At 45.7% G+C, this 19,069-nt stretch overlaps 1 protein-coding gene across 1 annotated transcript in view; it reads right to left on the bottom strand.

Annotated features, from left to right (window-relative positions):
- MFN1 (mitofusin 1) overlaps nucleotides 1–19,069 on the bottom strand; it is a 209,148-nt gene that overhangs the window by 20,312 nt on the left and 169,767 nt on the right. The window contains exons 16-17 of the mRNA XM_078666485.1: nucleotides 17,652–17,848; nucleotides 14,078–14,212 (exon numbers count right to left, since the gene is read on the bottom strand). Coding sequence (XP_078522611.1) covers nucleotides 14,078–14,212; nucleotides 17,652–17,848 — 332 coding nt within the window. The remainder of the gene's footprint in view (nucleotides 1–14,077; nucleotides 14,213–17,651; nucleotides 17,849–19,069) is intronic.

Genomic DNA, 19,069 nt, shown 5'->3' with positions numbered 1-19,069 from the left:
TTGTATCAGCACCTGCATGCTGTTGACTCTCGCTGAGTTAGGTTGCGCTGTGGCAGCAAGAGTGTTTACTTCCGCGCCTAGGTACTGCTGTACATGTGCGGGGTGAAGATGGGACTTTAGGTAATTTAGCGAAAATCCCAGACTGTGTAGGAGGTGAATTGTGCGGGACATGTGGCTGGCACACTGCTGGGCTGACTTTGCCTGTACAAGCCAGTCGTCCAGATACGGATAGACATGGATGTGTTGCCTCCGAAGATGCGCGGCCACTGTCGCTAAGCACTTCGTGAACACTCTGGGGGCTGAAGTGACCCCGAAAGACAGGACCTTGAACTGGTAATGCTGGTTGTTGATGGTGAACCTGAGATATTTCCTGTGACTGGGGTGAATGGGAATGTGGAAATAGGCATCCTTCAGATCTAGGGTTGCTAGGAAATCTCCCTGACTGAGCAATGGCAGAACTTGCTGTAAAGTGAGCATGTGAAAGTGTTCTGATAGGATGTATTGGTTTAAAGGTCTGAGGTCTAGAATGGGCCTGAGAGACCCGTCTTTCTTTGGGATTAAGAAGTACAGTGAATACACCCCTGTACCCTGTTGTTCTAAAGGCACGAGTTCTATGGCCCCTTTTTGCAGCATGGATAAGACTTCTTGCTGCAATAAGTGCATGTGCTCGGCGGACATAGGACGGTGCCTTGGGGGTATGTTGGGTGGAGTGGAGGTTAGTTCTAGACAATAACCGTGTTATATAAGTTGTCTCACCCACCTGTCCGTGGTAATGCTTTCCCAGACTGGCAGGAACTGCTGGAGTCTTCCCCCGACCGGTGTTGTATGACAAGACGTCACTGTTTGTTAGTGGCGGAGGATCTGGCATTATTATTTCCACGTCCTCTGCCCTTGGTGCTGTTCCCACGGTATCCACCCCTATTGTTCTTGTTATAGGTGGTTTGTGTGCCTCCCTTGGTGTATTGGGCTTGTTGCGACGCTTGCCCTCTGGAAGCTCCCCTGTTACCGGAGCGACGAAAGGAACCGCCCCTGAACTGTTGAGACTGCAGAGCTCCCATGGATTTCGCAGTTTCAGTGTCCTTTTTAATCTTTTCAAGAGTGGTGTCTACCTCAGGACCAAACAGGAAGTCAGGGTTAACTGGCTGGATTTCCGACTTAAATCCAGAGATGCGGAGCCAGGCATTCCTCCTGAGCATAACTCTAGTGTTTATGGCCCTAGCTGCTGTGTCAGCTGCATCCAACGCGCACTTAATGGACGCGTTGGAGATTAACTTCCCCTCTTGTATAAGCATTTCTACTCCCTCCTTATAAGTATCTGGCAGGTGTTGCATTAGCTGCTCTAATGCGTCATAGTGTGCCCTGTCATATCTTGCTAACAGGGCTTGGGTATTGGAGATCCTCCAAATATTAGCAGCTTGAGCTGCCACACGTTTCCCAGAGGCTTCCAAGATCTTGGATTCTTTGTTTGGAGGAGGAGCATCACCCGTTGTTTGAGAGTTCGCTCTTTTGCGTGCATTAGCCACCACTAATGAGTCCAGTGGGAGTTAGCCCTTGATGTAGGTAGGGTCCACCGGCGCAGGCCGGTACTTCCTCTCAATTCTTGGGTTCACCACCCTTGCTTTAGTGGGCTCTTTAAAAATGTCACTTGCATGTTTGAGCACACCTTTGAGCATAGGCAGAGTTTTTATAGACCTTTCTGATGTTGAGAATGTATCAAAAAGAAAGTCTTCCTCCACGGGGTCGGCGTGCATGTCGACATCATGGTTATGTGCCGCCCTTTCAATGAGTGCGTTAAACGCAGCAGTATCTTCAGTAGGCGAAGGCTTGATAGCATATGAATGAGTGTCAGGGGTGGTGTGTGGTTCATCAGGGTCCACAGTGTCAGCCCACGGCTGGGACTCATCTTGATCCGTATCAATGGGATAGTTAAACTGGTCCTCATTGTCCCCTTCCTCCACATCCTCAGTGACATGTGTGGGAGAGTAGGTATAGTCTTGACCATATGTTTGAATGGGTTCAAAAAGAATAGGAGAGGTGGTAGAGTCTCTTTTTCTTTAGCGGTATCCTATAATGTTCCATAGGCGTTTCAGGCATGATCTTACGCTTATAAACGGTGAGTCGACCTGATTCTGAGTTGATGTAAAGTTTCGACTGGTTGTCGTGGGACGGTGGCTGGAACATAACGTCTTCCGTGCGAGGCTGAGTGGTTGCGGCTACTGATGGTGACTTGGAAGCGTCGGTAGCCTGTGGGTGTTGAACAGTTTTAGGCCGAGCTGTCGGGGGCAGTCCGTATTTTATCGGCACCGTAAGCATCGGTGACGGACTGACTTGCTTCGATGGAGGCGTTGTCTTCGATCCGACCGACTTCGACAGTTCAGTGTGTTTGAGGCCTTGCGTCGATTCGAGCCGTTGTTGAGCAGCAGGTACGCTCTTGTGCTTCGACGCGGTCTGGTCTTTCGGTCCGAGTTTAGGCTTCGGCTCGAAGGCTTTGACTAACAGTGGCTTCTTGCTTTTCGGATCAATGGTCTTTTGGGCCTCGAATCCTTTGGTAGAGCCGCCATCTTTGGAGCCGGACGTCGGCGTCGACGTGAGCGTGATGTGTTTAACTGTAGACACAGGCGTAGTCGATCCGATCTTCGGTTCGATGCCCCCTTTTGACCCTGAGGGGTCGAGCACACGTTTTGACTTGGAAGGTTCCGAAGTCGTCGAGCCGATGGTTGTTTTAACCAGTTTCGGTTTCGATTTTGTGTCTTTTTGTTTCGGTTTCGATTTTTCCACTGAGTGTGGCCGATCGACCGATGGCTCTTTGGAAATGTTCTTAGTCGAGCCTTGAAGCGGGACTAGAGAACGTTGACGAAGATCTTGGCTAAGGCCTTCCGGCGATGCCTCGACCTGAGCCGTGGAAGAGTCTTTATGGGGCCCCGCTACTGCGGTTGGGCCTAGCTCCTCGCTTGAGTCGTCATCGACGGCTCCAATAGGTTGTACGTCGTCTCCTACCTCGACAATGTCTTCATCATGGACGTGGAGTTCTTCCTCGTCCTCGTTGTAGGTGGAGTCTGGCTCCGACGCGGGATCCGAGTGCTCAGGATCCTCTTCTTGTACATTCTCCTCGTCGTCACCTCCGAAGAGGTTTTCCGGGTCTGGTGCCGATTCTCGCGCCGACTGTCGTGCAGCGCGTCGAAGACGGAGAGTTTTCTTCGATCTGAATTTGGAACAGGCCATGCAGCTGGCCTCGCCGTGGTCCGGTGAGAGACATTTGTTGCACACCGGGTGCACATCGATGTGGGGATATTTCGAGTTGCAAACGGGGCAGCGCTTGAACGGACTCCGTTCCATCGTCGATCGTAGAGGGGCCTTTGGCGTCGAAAGGCAAAAGTCTTCCGAAGTCTAGTTCAAAGAACTGGAAAGAGGTACAAGGCACTGAACGAAAGACAATACCGACGCCCCTAAGGCCTTTTGGCCTCGAAAAAGAGTAACTAATATATATTCCGAACGTGAGTTAAGAAGTACATCCGAACCCAATGGCGCAAAAAAACAATCTGAGCATGGAGGGGATGCCCATGCGCACTGTAGTCCAGGGGAGGAGCCACCTATCTCGTGATACTTCGAAGACTCTTCCATGACAACAATGTGCAATCATCCGGACCCAACACTAGGCGGCGATCTATGCATAGATATAAATTCAGCAGCTCACATGCCTCGAACATATGTGTACCCTTCACCTACATTGCCAGATCTGGTATGCCTTGGGTTGTCAATGTGAACTTTCAAATGGGCGTTGATCACTCTTTCTTCCCCCAGGTAATACATGATCATTTGGAAGCCCAAAGCCAAGCAAACATTCCAGTAAATGCAAAAAAAACACCAGAAACCTGCTATTCCAAGCCATGGGTCTGATAATGGTCCCAGTCACATAGCTGCTCCAGCGAAATAAACACTCTCTGCTCTAAGTCTTCAAGCAAGTCAAAGTCTAGGCATAATCGTAAGACAACCAAGAAGCACTCACCCACCCAATCTAGCAAGTCCAACGAGAAAGCACAAGGGGGCCAAGAAAAAGATTTCACACCTACAAGGTCTCCTGTATCCAGACAGATCCCGCAATTGATTCCAGCACATCCCAGGTTGACCAGATCAAAGTAAATAGTGGTCTTTAAAGATGTATGGTGCAATTCCTACTGGACTCCCTCTTGGAATGCCTTCAGGCCCCATGGAGCCTTATGGGTCTCTCTTTTACCACATGTAAGGTACCCCCAAGGTAGGCTCAAGGTAGCTCCATTCAGGCTGCAGTGTATTTAAAAAGGTAGGACATGTACTGGTGTGCTTTACATGTTCAGGTAGTAAAATACTACTAATTACGTTTTTCACTATTGCAAGGGCTAGCTCTCCCAAGTTACCATTGAAGCAGCCTTGTAACCTCTTACAAGTGTAACAATAGGGAAGAGATAGAGATTTGGAGTTTTAGGTCCATGAACTCACCCATTTAAAAATATATTTTTTAGTAAAGTTTGTTTTTAAATTATGTGTTTGAAAATTATACTTTTAGACAGAGGGCATTTTCTTGCTTTACCATTCTGTGCCTCTGCCTGCCTGTGGAATCCACGTCTGAATGAGGGTGACAGTTGGGCTGTTACTGCATTTACTCTAGACAGTTACACAAAAGGAGCTGAAGTGTGCCTTGCATATCCTGATGGCCCATCACCAGGCTGATGGGTCTGTCTGAGCTATAGTGGTGGGACGAGTGGTCACCGACACCTGAATAGGGCTGTGCCTGACCTCACAGAAAGCTGTCTCTACACCCTGTACTGTGTCTGGAGCCAGGTCAGCAAAGGCACTCCAGAGACTTTTCTTTTAAGTTTGCCTACTTTGAAAGGCAGAAACTGCTATAAGTATTGGAGCTGTGACCCAATAACTTCAGAACACTTCTGGACTAAGAGGAGATTTTGCCAAGAAGAAGAGCTGGAGAAGCTGTAGGAGGGGCACTGCCACTCTGCTTGTTGCTGTGTGGTGCTGGCCTACTGCTTGCTGCTTCTGTCTTAGGTAGTGAAAGTACTGGACTTTGCTTTCTTTATCCTGCTTGCCAAGGTTCTCCAAGGGCTTATGTGTGATTGCCTCCTGTTAAGAAGTCTCGTGCCATCAAATACTTCACCTGCAGTCCCTGAACTCCTCGGCTGGGCATCTGACCTGCCAAGTGCTGCCAATTCAAGTTCTAGGCCCTTGGAGGCTGCTTTACTGCAAAGGACTGAAGGACATCGATGCATCGATCTTCAGCACCTGTTTTTCCTTCTGCAGCACTGCTGTGCAGTTAAAAAACGACATGTCCTGATAGTGAAATACCGCTAATTTTATTTTTTACTATTGCAAGGGCTATCTCTCCTATAGGTTATCATTGGAGCTGCCTTGTAACATCTTACAAGTTTAACTTTAATTATGGAAGACATTTTATTTTGGAGTTTGGGGTCCCTGAACTCACAATTTAAAAATACATCAGGGGTGAAATTCTGGCAGGGTGTGGTGGTAAGGGTGTCCGGTTATGGGGGGGGGGTTATCCGAGTGGAGGCTAGCCCTGCGCAGTGTCTATTAGGACAGATATCGAAACGTAGGAAAAGTAAGATGGCCTATAAACTGCTGCAATTGGTATTGGTGCTTGATTGGTGCTTGCTAGAAGGCGGGTAGCGATATACTGGATGAGCCCACAAGTGCCGACGCTGGAGGGGTGGATGAGAGATGTGGGTGAGTGGTCGCTTGCTAAAGAGTTGCATATGAAAAGTTGTAGAAAGGAAGAGAAACTGGAGTAGGACCTTGTACAGTGGAGAGAATTATGCAAGACTTTGCTCCATGTACCGGGTGGACACATCGGAGAATGATAGTGCAGAGTAATGTAATACACATATTGTTTTGTCGATGTGTGATATACTGGTGGAGGTGTCCGCCCTCGTTATTAAGACATGTATAGCATCTATTTCCTCTCACTATGTTTAATGTATTTGAAAGATGTATCGCTGGAGAACTGTAGTCATCCAAAATAAGAATTTTGATAAGTGTATAGCAAGCGTGTGTACAACTGATCAGTTGAGCAATAAAACCTAATATATAAAGTTGTTAAAAAAATACATCAAGGGTTATCTTGGGTGTGTAACACCCTTACCATGACTAGAATAAGGGTCCCTACTTGGACATGGTGCAAGCTACTGAACCATTAGAGACCCCCACCCCATTTCTAACAGGCAGGATGGCCACCACAATCTCTGTCCATTTAGGACCTGCTGCCGGGCCGGTCCTGACCCCAGGACGGACTTATACACCAAGGTCCATGATGATTCTTTCTGTGCTGAACCAGACACCACAGGCACCGATCGATAATCCAATCCAGACATCTCTGACCAGGAACCATCATCGTTCCCCTCCACATGCTGGAATGGGTAAATACAATGTCAATAAGTACCATGATGTGTGCAGGCCCGACAATATTGAGAAATGCAATGCCAATGTATGACATAACCTGTGCCAATATGACAGAGTCAATGCTCATAAATATAATGTAAAAATATGTCATAACTTACGCCTGCACAACAGTGATGATACTGGCAGTAGCAATGTCAATGTACACCATAATCCATGTACAAAGGACAATGTTGCTACCAGTAATGTGACTATGATGCCTTTTAAGAATGCGGAGATTATTTTATGGTACTTCACAAGATGTATATAAAACCAGTCAAGCGCAATACAATTCTAAAAAATTAGACCAGTGTAAAGATCATGAGTTGTACTTTACCGTTTACCTGTATCAAATAACAGTTTTTTCTTCTTGTACTATTCTATTTGGTGTGATTTCATGGTATTGTTTGCAGCCTAGTTTTATATACAGTGTTAAAGCACTTGGCACTTTACATCAGGGTCTTTTCACTGATGAGAGTAGATATTATACATTGCTGCTATTATTGTATATGATTCTGAAGCATTCTGCATTTTAAACATGGACATATTGCTGCTACTATTGTATATATATCTGTGTATGTTTATTGTTTTATTATTATTTTAATGTTTGGGCTCTTGGTTGAAACTTTGATGGTTGTAATAACCGAATAAAGTTTTATACGACTATAAGACCAGTCAAAAATTTGTACACCAAGAGACTTTTCTCAGACGCATTCTGTCGAGACTCTCCCGCCCCCTGCATTTAATGAAACCAACTTGTTCCTGTTTTGCCAGCCTCTTGTCTTTTAATTTGATTAAGGTAAATTCATATCCGAGCAACATTTTGGCGAGTCAGATAGGAGAGATTGGTTTACAAGCAAGACTCCTGTCGTAGGACAAGGAGCCCTCCCCGAACTGATTAATTTGCGCAGAGACTGGTGAGCAGACATCATAATTGATTAGAAGTTCTGCTGAATCCATAGGGCAGAGGTCCATATGAAGGTAGCCATCAGAAGGTAAGAGACTACTTCTGATCCTAAACCCAGTAAGTGTTATAAGGCAAATTAGGACAAGCTTGGATTATTTTTTGCTTTTTACCTAGTCAGCACGCTAAAGAGTGGGAAGATGACTACTACTGTGTTGGGACCACTGTGGGGGACACAGGGTACGCCTCGCCCCTAGGTGTTAGTAAGAGATCTCGTGAACCTTTAGGCGTAAATCAGAGGTACGCTTCTTCCCTCGGTGTGAGAAGGGGATCGCTGGACCTTTCAGCGTGGATCAGAGGTATGCTTCGTCCCTGGGTGTGAGAAGGGTGTGGACATTTGGTCATGGTACAGATGTACACATAGGGCCTGAGTGTTACAATAGGGGTACCACCTTGATCTTAATTTCTTTTTAGGGACTGCTGGTTTCACAACTGACAGGGTCTAAAAAAAAGTGAAAGGTTGTTTTTTTCACATGGACCACTGGGCGTTAGGCAGTGGGCATGCACTACTTCTGGGTGTAATATAAGGTGTAATTCGGATATTAGGAAACATTCGGACCTTGGTAACTGAGGTATATAACAATTGTTACAAATATATACCAATTCCAATAAATTAGAAGCAATGCAATAACAAAAGAAGCATCTGAATTGAAAGGTGACTGTGGATATGGAGCCTGGTCTGTTTAGGGAAGATCAGTGCAAACTAAGGGACAGGGTGTCTCAACCCAAGACAAACCTACTACCCCAAACATCGACTTGGAGAAACGGGTGCTGGAAATTATGGACAGAATCTGTTTTCTGGAAAGAAGATGATGAAGGCCATGCTTAGATGGTGGTGGTGGTGGGCTGAAGGAAAGGATATGGTGCAATTCATGGAGCACTGGTTCTATACAGAAGTGGAGGGTCAGTGGCTAAGGAAGAAGATTGTTATCTGGCCTGAAATAACTGTTGTGCTGTGGTGGGTGAATAAGAGAGCAGGAGAATGCAATAGCTGTCAAAGTAACTGATGAGCCCCTCTGAAAGTAAAGGTATTTCCACACCTCAAGGCTCCACAAGATCTGAAAAGAATTGATGGCAACAATTTGTAAGTATAGGTTGTCACATGCAATATGAGGGGCAAGAGCATGGCGAACAAGAGACATAAAATTGATAACTACGTAAAATGCAGGGTGGGCCCTGGTGGCAATGCTGCATGAGACATTTAGAGGCGATTTAAAGGTATTTTCCTACATTGTCTGCCCCCCCCCCTTCCAGATGAAAGGTGATAAGCAACTAACCCTTATCCTGGTAGTTATCATCTAGGTGGGAAAACTTGGAAAGGCCTTCTGCATTGGCATGGTCACTCCCAGGTCTGTGTTCCACTGTAAATTCCATTCCCTGCAGGGAAATGGGCCACCTCAATAGTTTGGGGTTCTCTCCTCTTATCTGCATGAGCCACTTGAGAGGCCTATGGCCAGTGTGAACCTTGAAGTGAGTCCCAAATATAAAGGATCCTAGCTTCTTAAGGGATCAAATCATAGCGAAGGCTTTCCTCTCAATGGCACACCAACGCTACTCTCTGTGGAGGAGTCGTCAGTTAATAAATGTTTCTTGGCCCTCATCATTTACCTGTGACAACACTGCTTCAATCCCACATTCTGGTACATCTGTCCGGACAATGAGCTCCAGCTTTCATACTAGTCTTTAACTGGTCAGACAGCTTGTAGATTTTACTTTCTTACAGGTATCAACTATCACCTGTATCTATTTTATCAACACACCACTATGCCTGACCTGGTGTTAGGGAAAACAGCCCATCAAATTATCCCAGCAACTGGAGACCGCCCCCCTGCTGCTGTTCAGTTAGGATGGAGGAGAGAAAAACTGCATTCCCTGAGCTCCCTTTGGCATTACCGAACAGAAAGCCTGGCAGATGCTCTTTCCTCTTCCTCCCCACCATCTGTCACCATGAGCATAGTCATGTCAGATGTGTCATGGTGGGGTTTCAAACTGTTAACATGGATCACCTTGAGGGGGGGTTCCCGGGGGTGCCTAGGTCCACCAAGTAGTTGGTCTCCCTTTTCTTTTCCAGTACTGGGTAAGGTCAAGTCCACTTGATCTGGAGTGTCCTGGGAGACACAGGCTCCAAAACACACACCTTCTGATCTGGCTGGTACTCGGCCATGGAGGAAATCTGATCATACCATTGTTCAGAATCTCCTGGCTGGCCTCCAGATTGTTATTTGTCTTCTTCATGTACTCTGCCATGCAATACATAGTCCACTACATCCTGCTTGGGCTCTTTGATGGCTTCTTCCCACCCTCTCTAACCAAGTTCAAGGGACCGCGCATAGGGTCTCTCAACTAAACCATAGGTCTAGGGGTCGTAAACTTGTAACACCAACTTAATTCCACATAGCCTTCTGGTATGCGGACATGAAAGTAGTATCCATATCAGAAATTACCTCCTTAGGGAACCTACTCCTGGGGTAGATGCCAAATAGGGCTCTAGCCATTGTATTTCAACGTGCATGGCTTTTAGATATCTTGTCTACGACCACCCAGATAAATCTGTTTCAAGAGGCTGTTCGAGAGTCCAGGGGTCCAACACTGTCAATCCCTACCCTTCCTAAAGGGATCCCAACCACAGGTAGTGGGATTAAGGGAGCCTTTGGTTGTGCGCCCTGCCTTGCCACTCGCCTGACAGGTGACATGAGCGACATAGCTCTGACTTTCTCTGACATTTGGGGCCAATAGAATGGTTAACTAACCTGTCTCAGGTTTTAGTCTGTCCAAGATGTCCAGCCAGGGAGATGTAATGGGGTAGGTTGAAAAGGAATGCTCTGTATTACTTTGTGATCACCAATCTCCTGATTGCCCTTAGTTTGGGCCTCACTAAGAGCACTTCCTCTTCCCAGGAGACCCTGTGGGTACCACGGACATCTCCCTTTTCCTGCCTTTCAGCCTGCTGGTGAAGGCCGTCAAGAGTTGGACAGTTCCACTGTTCCTAGTAAAAGTCCTCCCTACAGGGTGCTCTTGCTCTTTGCAGCTCTGCCAGGTCCCTTCGGGCAGCACTATCACCTTAAGACTCCAGACCCTCGCTCTCAGTGTTGTACTCCTTCTGGAACTTGGGAACCTCTTAGGTCGGTTCCCAGCCCTCTTGCCCCTTCTTTTGCTCTTGGGGGCCTGGGCAACTAATCTAGGCTTCAGACTTTCTTGAAGTGCAGTTTGGGCCTGGTGGCCATACACACCCATTCAAAGGAACTATGCATTTCTGCCTGGATACTTCTTTTAACATCTGCCCAAGCAGACGCTTCAAAGTCACTTTCCAGGAGACATGTCACTTGGATTGCAGGGGACACAGCTACCATTTTAGGTCAGTACCGCTCCCCACCCAAAGTTCACCTAAGCCAGTGAGTGACACTTTACTTCATTGTCAAAGTTGACAGCCTTGTGTAACAGATCTGGGATGATCTGCTCCGAGAAAGCCAGTCTATCCACAACGTTAGTCATACTGGCTCCTGTTATCCCTCAAAACATCTACCAGACATCCAGCTGATTTCTAGCCCACTGCCTAAGCTTCACAATATTGGAAATGCTTAGGCTTTATCAGTGACACCTCCCACAGACACTAAGGTGACTTCTCCATAACCCCTACTTGCCCAACTTCCATTCCAAACCTACATTGGACATCCCTGTGAACTGCCTACCATTAGGAGGTTTCTTAATGCAAACGGAGTCTCCAACCTGTCCCTTTGGCTGCTGACAGACATAGCACACCCCAGCCTTTGAAGGGTCCTAGTTCTTTCTGAGATACCCCATCCCTTTGGGCTTGGAGGGGGTCAAGAGTTGCACCTTCCTAGGCGAATTTTTTAGGAGCCTTTTGAAAACTCTATTTTATAACTTTTCGTCCCGTCATGCCATGTTGGGTGTAATCTCATCTCCTAAGAGGGTAGGGGTTTTTCTACCCTCAGCCCAGTCTAAGGGCCTTCTTATAATCTCTTATTTTAGCAGATTGGCATAGAGTTATTCCCATGTCCTTGCACAGGGCTCTCAGCTCATTTATCTTGAGGCAGTACAGATTATCTGGGTGCATACCCATGGTTCCCTTCATTTCAAAAGGTGCAAAAAAATAACTTCAACAGCAATTTGAAAAAATTAGAAAGTGACCGATTAAAAATGAGCCAATTAGAATCAAACACAATTTCTGCCTTATTTCAATTTAGATGATTGTTAATTGATCTTACTAGCTGAGTGGTACTGCTAAACACAAGCTGAACTCTTTATCATATCCAGTTAGATCTCCTTAATAAAACCCCTAGCTCAGTCCAGCGTAGCTGTGGCACAGAGTAGTCAGACTTACTCAAAGGAACAAGTGTAAAGGATTTAGAAGTACCAAAACAACAGGTATGTAACACAATACAAATCCAAAAGCAAATTATGAAAACAGAGTATTTTTATCTTAATTTAGACACCAAAACAACAAAAACAATTATTATGGGGCTCCGGAGAGAAGATTTTTCAAGGGTAAATACATTCTTTTTAAAAGCTTCAATAAATCGTAAATCGGTTGAGCAGTTCCTAGCCACCTCACTAGTAGGGCTACTCCTTTTAGCTTGGACGGGCCACAGTGGAGTGGGAACCAGTCATAGGGACCACTCAGTTCCAGGGAGACAATTACCTTTCACTTTTTAGCAGTCGTCGGGTACTCAGTGGCTTTTCCTCCTTTAACGCGGTCCAGCCAAGAAGTGGTTCTGATGTTTGGGCTGTAGTATGCTGGAAATACTGCAAAAATGTGGTGAGTATTCCGGGGCCACCATGGTATCCAAGGGTGTCCTAATTTCTGTCACCATTTCTCGGTCTCAGACAGTGCAGGGGTTGGAGTCTAGTGCATGTCCTGATGCCACAGGTCAACTGGTCTTCTGGTTTCAGCAGTTGCTTGTAGGTGAGCAATTCTTTCTTGCAGGGCAAACAAAGTCCACATTGATGTTGCCTAAGGGTCCTATGGGCTTGGTGACACCTCAGGAGGGTCTAGACTCGGTTGCCCGGCTGTCGTTCATCTGAGGACAGGCGTTCCTGGCAGTTCTGCTTTTGACACATACAGGTTTCTTATGCTCTTGGTGGTCCTAAAGCTTAACAGGAGTCAAGTCACCTAATCTTCGGAATCACTTCTTCGGTCCTGGCACCGCTGGAGCCCTCTTCCTCAAGAGGGAACAGCAGGCAGAGTCCTCTTTGCAGGTCCTTTGGGTGCAGCAGATGCAGTCCAATTTTGTGTGCATCCTCTTTGCTGGGGCAAGGGAGCTGGCAGTCCTTCTTCTGTCTTTTTTCCCAGTACAGTAGTGATCTTAGGGCTGTGGGTTTGGAGTTCCACTTTTATGCTATTTTCTCATTTGTGGGTGGGGAGGACACACTAGCCATCGGGGCAATAGTTCCCATGAGGCTATGCTTCCCACCTCTTCCTGCAGTTTGGTCACCAAATAAAGCCATAATACCCCGCTCTATTCAAATCCAAGATACCCTTTGAAGAGCGCTCGGCACACCTGTGGGGTGTACCCAGCATAGTGATCCACTGTTCCTGGGGGAAAACCGGTTCTGCAACAAGTTCTTCCCTTCTTGAGGATATGCCAGCCCAAAATTAAAGTTAGCACTTAGGAATGTGGCTAGTGAAACACCATGTAGGGCAACCAGCCTTGCTACAGAGCAAATTGCAATTTTGTGTTTTAATTGTCAGGGCATTTTAAACTCAAAAGAAACATGTCCTTCTTTTTAAAAGTACGCGATCTGCCAGGTGGGCTACGAATGCCATCAAATCGGTCATCTTTTGTCCCCGATAACTGCTCATCACCTACACCGTTCAATATTGGAGTTTTTCCTAGTTACCAAGCTATTCATTCATTCTACTGCCCATGCTACATGATAAAAAGACAGGGAACTGAAATTTGACTACAATCCACTTTATGGAAGGATAACATTTGCAGGTCATAGCACAATACTGCAACTCAGTTTGGTTTATTAACAAGGTCCCCCAGCACATTATCCCACGACTTCTTCAGGGCTATATCCTCTCAGTGCAATACCTTCCTGTCTGTTATAATTCCGTCCCGAAGGTTGTAATAATTTAAATAAGAGTCAAGTATGCTGTATCCTTTCTATTTCCTGAAAGTCCAGGACTTAGTTGATGGCGTACTCGCAGCTGAGACCTAAAATTCCTAACGTTCGTACATCTAGCCCTTTGTGCTTAAAATTTTCAAAAGGAGAAGTAAGGCTGTCCTTGAACAGAGCTTTACAAAGATGAATGCTTACTTTATGTAAGCAATACAAAACAAGGTCGATTGATGCAGAGAAGAAAGATTTGTAATGATTGTAGCATTCCTATCGCAAACCTATTAGAAATGACATATCGAATTAACGAAACATTTATCTCTGTGTGATTAGTTCTCTTGTGACCTGCTAGAGGAGTACTTCATGTCTTCTTCAATTAAACTGAAACGGATTCCTAGTAAATACTAGATCACAAAGAAGTAAAAGGCCACCTTCAAACACTAGTGCTCACACATTAACTGATTATAGATGGCATAACATAACCAACATTTACATCTGATCATTCATTAAAATACAATGGAAAATCTTAAAATGTGACGTCTATTCGAGTGTACCAATACAGTATGCTGCAAAAATCAATTTCTGAAAACTTACCTTAGAACCTTTGAATCTTTCTGAGTCTTCTCTAGTAGATCGATTTTTTGGGATAGTTTGCCAATGTTGTCTTTCAGATTTTTCTCAGTGATTTCAACTTGATTACATAGTTGAGCAAATGTTGAGCACATTTCCCTATAAGAGTAAAAAATAAATCCTTAGTCAACATACATAACTTAAACTAATGTGTTATGCTAAACCGCAAAAGAAATCACTAGCTAAGGAGCATGAATGTTAAAAAATAGTGTATGCACTAGCTGCTGCAAAACAAAAAAATGGGAGGAAAGTATATAGATGGTTGGCTGATGTTGGAGTTAGGTGTAGTGACCAGCTAGCGGGGAGATTGGTGGATGGACCGAATTAGAGTTTCCTATGGAGTAAGAACAAAGACAGGAAGATGCATAATTAACTTTAGAGATGCCAGCTGACAGAAAAAGAGAGACATGCTTAGAGCTTGAAGTAGTTAACGCACAAAAGAAGCGGGTAAAAGTGGATTTAGGCAGTTCAGAAGGGACCGGTAAAGGTATATCTTGGCAATATAGTGAAAATAAGGTTTTACCTAACAAGTGCTTTATATATGAAAAGTGCAGCAGAGTTTAACGATAACAGACAGGCGATAGATACGCTGTGTACTTGAGGGAAGGAGGGTAATAATTATTTGCGAACTTGACATTCTGAGCTTTGTATAGTACTGCATGTACTGGCAGGCTGCAAATCTGCAGTCTGCAACTGGCTTATTCTGAATGGAGATCAGCATAGGGGTGTCTGTCAAAGCCAAATTATGTTTGTCTTTGGGGAGGAGAATATATCTAAGAAAATAAGAGCTGCGAGCACAGAGCCTTACAGCATGCCAACAATGTCTGTCAATGAATAAGGTAGAGTTACCCAAATTATCTGATCACATATGCCCAAACGACAGATTATACCTATTCAGGTTTGGGAGTACGGAGGCTGTAAAAGTAGAACTGAGCCTGAGTACATGAGGGAAAGCCGGGTGTTTTACATAAGACTGTAACTGTTCTAGTAATGCAGAGGTAATACGTTTGAAATACGGTATTTGTTCATTTATTGGGCTAATGCACAAAATACTAAAAACCACCATACACTGGGTTACAACCAAAAGGAACTAAAATTCATAGGATAATACATCTAGTATGATCTGATGTTTTAAAGTTACAAACGGACACAAAAGAGTCCAACACCCATTAGTTTACTATTGGGTAGTGCATTTTAATGTTTGTGAATGAGATTCTCGAGCTGTGCTTTTATTAGCTTTTGAGTGTGAACATCCTCTAGACATCAAGTAGAACCTTCACAGCTGTCCTGGGCTGATGTGTTCCGGGTGACAGAACCTCAGGTGGAAGCTATCTTCCCTCAACTTCTGGTGACCTGTAGTCCACAAGAAGTTGCCCTGCCTTGGAGGATAGGGGCTGCTCCAGATGCAAACTGGCAACCAATTCGATAGGGTTGGTTTGGAGTGGTGGGCAGACTGCATTTAATGGAAGGAGTTGCATGCAAATCACTGTCAGTCACTGGAGTCAGAAGAGTGAAAAAATGTTTTTAACTGTTTTTATTTGCATTTCGTAAAAGGTACAACAGTGAGGCAAAGGCCTCCAAGTAATAAGGGAGGGGAGTTTAGGGGGAAAGAGGCAGGTGGAAGACATATTGGATAAAGTATTACATCACAGCATCAGTATGGCATTATGGCTTCATCATATCCGTATACAACCAAGATTACTAGGAATAAAGCCCAGCAGATGGAGAGAGTGTGCGCACAGTTACATTCGGCTACGACGGAAGTGGCGCACCCTGTGCATGGAACAGACTCATACAGGGATAAGATTGCAGAAATTGGGGTGTGGGGGGGGGGGGGGGGGGATGTCGGTGGTAAGGCCATCTGGGTCGCCGGACATACTAGCAGGTTCATCTCGTATGTGGGGTGGAGGGGGGTGCAACAGGCGAGCCACTGTCCGACACAGGGTGGGGGGGGGGGTCTCGTCTCTTTGGACGAGGTAGACCAGGATTGGCCCCAGATGCCTTTCAGGCGGGATCTAGGAGACATCAGATCCCAGTATGAGGGAAGTTGTTCTTGGCAATAGGATGCGTCTCTGCCCCAGTGGATAGCCACCAGTCGTTTCGCTAATGACAGGAGCATAGCTGTGAGGAGTCGAAGACCAGAAGGGACATCTTTGACATAGCCCAGGAGACTGACGAGTGGGGTCTGTGGGAGCAAATGGCTTGTTATCTGGTACAGAATAAAATACACCTCGTGCCAATTTCGCTCCACATGTGGGCATTCCCATGCTAGGTGAAGTAATGAGGCCCTCTAAGCAGCACAGGCAGCTTGCCTCGTCCACCAGCCCCATCCGTAGTAGTTGTAACGGGGTGAGGTATAGCCTGTGCTAGAATTTGAAGTGAATAAGTGGTGAGAGTGACATGATTAATGTGAAAACCTAAGGTAGTGAAGCAAGACAGTCAAATGTTTTAAGGCAATATTAAGATAAGCATTGTGACCTGCACCCGGTATGGAGAAAGAATAACATTCCAGGAAGTCTGACGAGTAAGTCAAATGGAAATATTACCCACATTCAACAGCTATCAATCCTTAAGTAAGTTCACGGCATGACCATACCACTTACTTTTGTTTACTTTTCATGTAATCTGAGGAAATGCGGACCACTAAAATAGCCAGTTACTTGCCCCCAGTTGCTGTGATTGGGTTTTTTCACATAGAAAACAATCTAACATTCCCAAAGATTAGGAGGTTCTAATGACAACAGCTGGCAGATTTCATGGTGCATAACACCACATCCCAGTACCAAATAAACATGATATGAAATGTCTAATAGAGGGCATGCTAATGTAGTAGCGATTCCAGAGAAAGAAAGGCACTGAGAAGTCCTGCGGATTTTCAGGAGGGCAAGAAGGTTCATGCAGTCTTTCCAAGCCATTAGATGATCAATTAAGGCATTTGTTTTTTTATCACAACCCTTTTTGAGACTGGTAGTTTTATTTTAAACTTTATATGGGTTTTAATGTCATTTAAGAGTCAAAGTAAGTGTTCAGTCCTCCAAGAAGGGCTCTGACTGCGTGAAGGAGCCAAGAAAGCAGCCACACTCAGCAACAGGACACGGTGAAGGTGCATGAGCACCTAGACAGATCAGAACAAACCCTTTCAACTTGCTCAGGGAAGACCTTGCAGGAAGTTTGCCATGTGAAGGTGTCAAGTACTGAAAGTGGGCTCACAGAAAAAAATGTGCATTAATTTAAGTCTGCTGTATGTGCAGGTACATTACTAACCATATTCATGAAATTTCAGAACATGTAGCAGAGGAAAAAAAATGCAACAACCAAGAGGCAGTAGTAACTAGCGGACAGATGCTTCCGCCTCATATGTGTTCGAGTGGTACCAGCCAGTGAACATCCCACAGGGGCACAAGTAAAACACATTCCCAGTTATCGGAGAAACAGAAAGAGACTGTATTTAAGCAAAACTATGGATGAAAAGGCATGATTAGAAAAACAATGCACTTCATGTACAAGAAGAGTTTTATTATGGTAAATGGGCACTTACTGCTCAACCTGGCGACTGCAGTTTGCGCTCGTGCATGTAACAATCATCTTCAGTTTAGCTGCTGCATAGTTAACAAACTGTTGTTTGAAGGCTTTTTCTTTGGCTCTTGCTGTCCAAGTAAGCTTTTCATAGAGGTACAGGCCGCCATACATGCCCAGGGAAAGAGCTATTAATTTCCAACCGACAGTTCTCCAAACCTGTAGACAGTGGAAAACAAATACATAGTGTATCTCTGCAACACTTGCTGTATAAGTGGACGTTTAACCAAATCAGTACACTATGGCCCAGAATATGAATACTCCTACGGAGCAGTCATTCAACCCTTAGTGCTAAACGGCCATTTCAAACCTCCCAAAGACCACTGTAGGTAGGTAATAGGTTTATTGCATTTATTCAAAAATCATTTACAATAAGTGCAGCAACTATGAAAGACCACCAATTAAATAAACTGGATGGCCTGAAATACAGAAATTAAAAGACTACGTTACTGGGGTGTGGGGAGAAGGGGTGGCTAGGCACGCATGATGGTAGCCACACACTAGGCTCTCTCTGCCCAGCAAAACAAAATCTGAGAAGATACGGCTGACGCAGCTGCCTCAGCTTGGCAGAGAGACCCACTGCTGAAAAGCAGATGACCCATGCCACCATAGGAACAAACGCAAGCTCCAGGGGCCAAAGTAAAAAATTGGTGGCTGAGGCCAGAGTGAAAGACGACGAAGCGGCCTACTCTGAAGACCCGGTACAAAAGGGGGTGGTGATGGACGGAGCATCTGAACCAATCAAACACTCACACCCAGTCAAAAGATCTGGGTTTGATCCATCACCGTTCTTTAGCCCACTCTGCCACCCCAGTTCAGACATGGCTATATGCAAATCAGTCTGACCCTGTGCCTCATGGGAACAGTCCAGCCCGAACTGCCAAGCCATGCCTTCCCTGGACCGGAAAAAAGCTTCCGAGGACCGGTTTCTGGCATTGCAGCCGTCTTCAGCCCGGCTTGCTTGAATCCAGTGGCAAAGTGAGCAAGGGTCTCACGTATGAGCATACCCTGCCACACTTGTGGCGGCCAAAAGCGGTTGGCAGTTCGGGCTGGACTGTTCCCATGAGGCACAGGGTCAGACTGATTTGCATATAGCCATGTCTGAACCGGGGTGGCAGAGTGGGCTAAAGAACGGTGATGGATCAAACCCAGATCTTTTGACTGGGTGTGAGTGTTTGATTGGTTCAGATGCTCCGTCCATCACCACCCCCTTTTGTACCGTTTTTGGCCGCCATAAGTGTGGCAGGGTATGCTCAGACGTGAGTCCCTTGCTCACTTTGCCACTGGATTCAAGCAAGCCGGGCTGAAGACGGCTGTAATGCCAGAAACCGGTCCTCGGAAGCTTGTTTCCGGTCCAGGGAAGGCATGGCTTGGCAGTTC

The sequence above is a fragment of the Lissotriton helveticus genome, chromosome 11, assembly GCF_964261635.1.
Source record: "Lissotriton helveticus chromosome 11, aLisHel1.1, whole genome shotgun sequence".
Classification (NCBI taxonomy): Eukaryota; Metazoa; Chordata; class Amphibia; order Caudata; family Salamandridae; genus Lissotriton; species Lissotriton helveticus.
The sequence above is the reverse complement of the archived record's forward strand: the minus strand, read 5'-3'. Positions and strand labels throughout refer to the sequence as shown.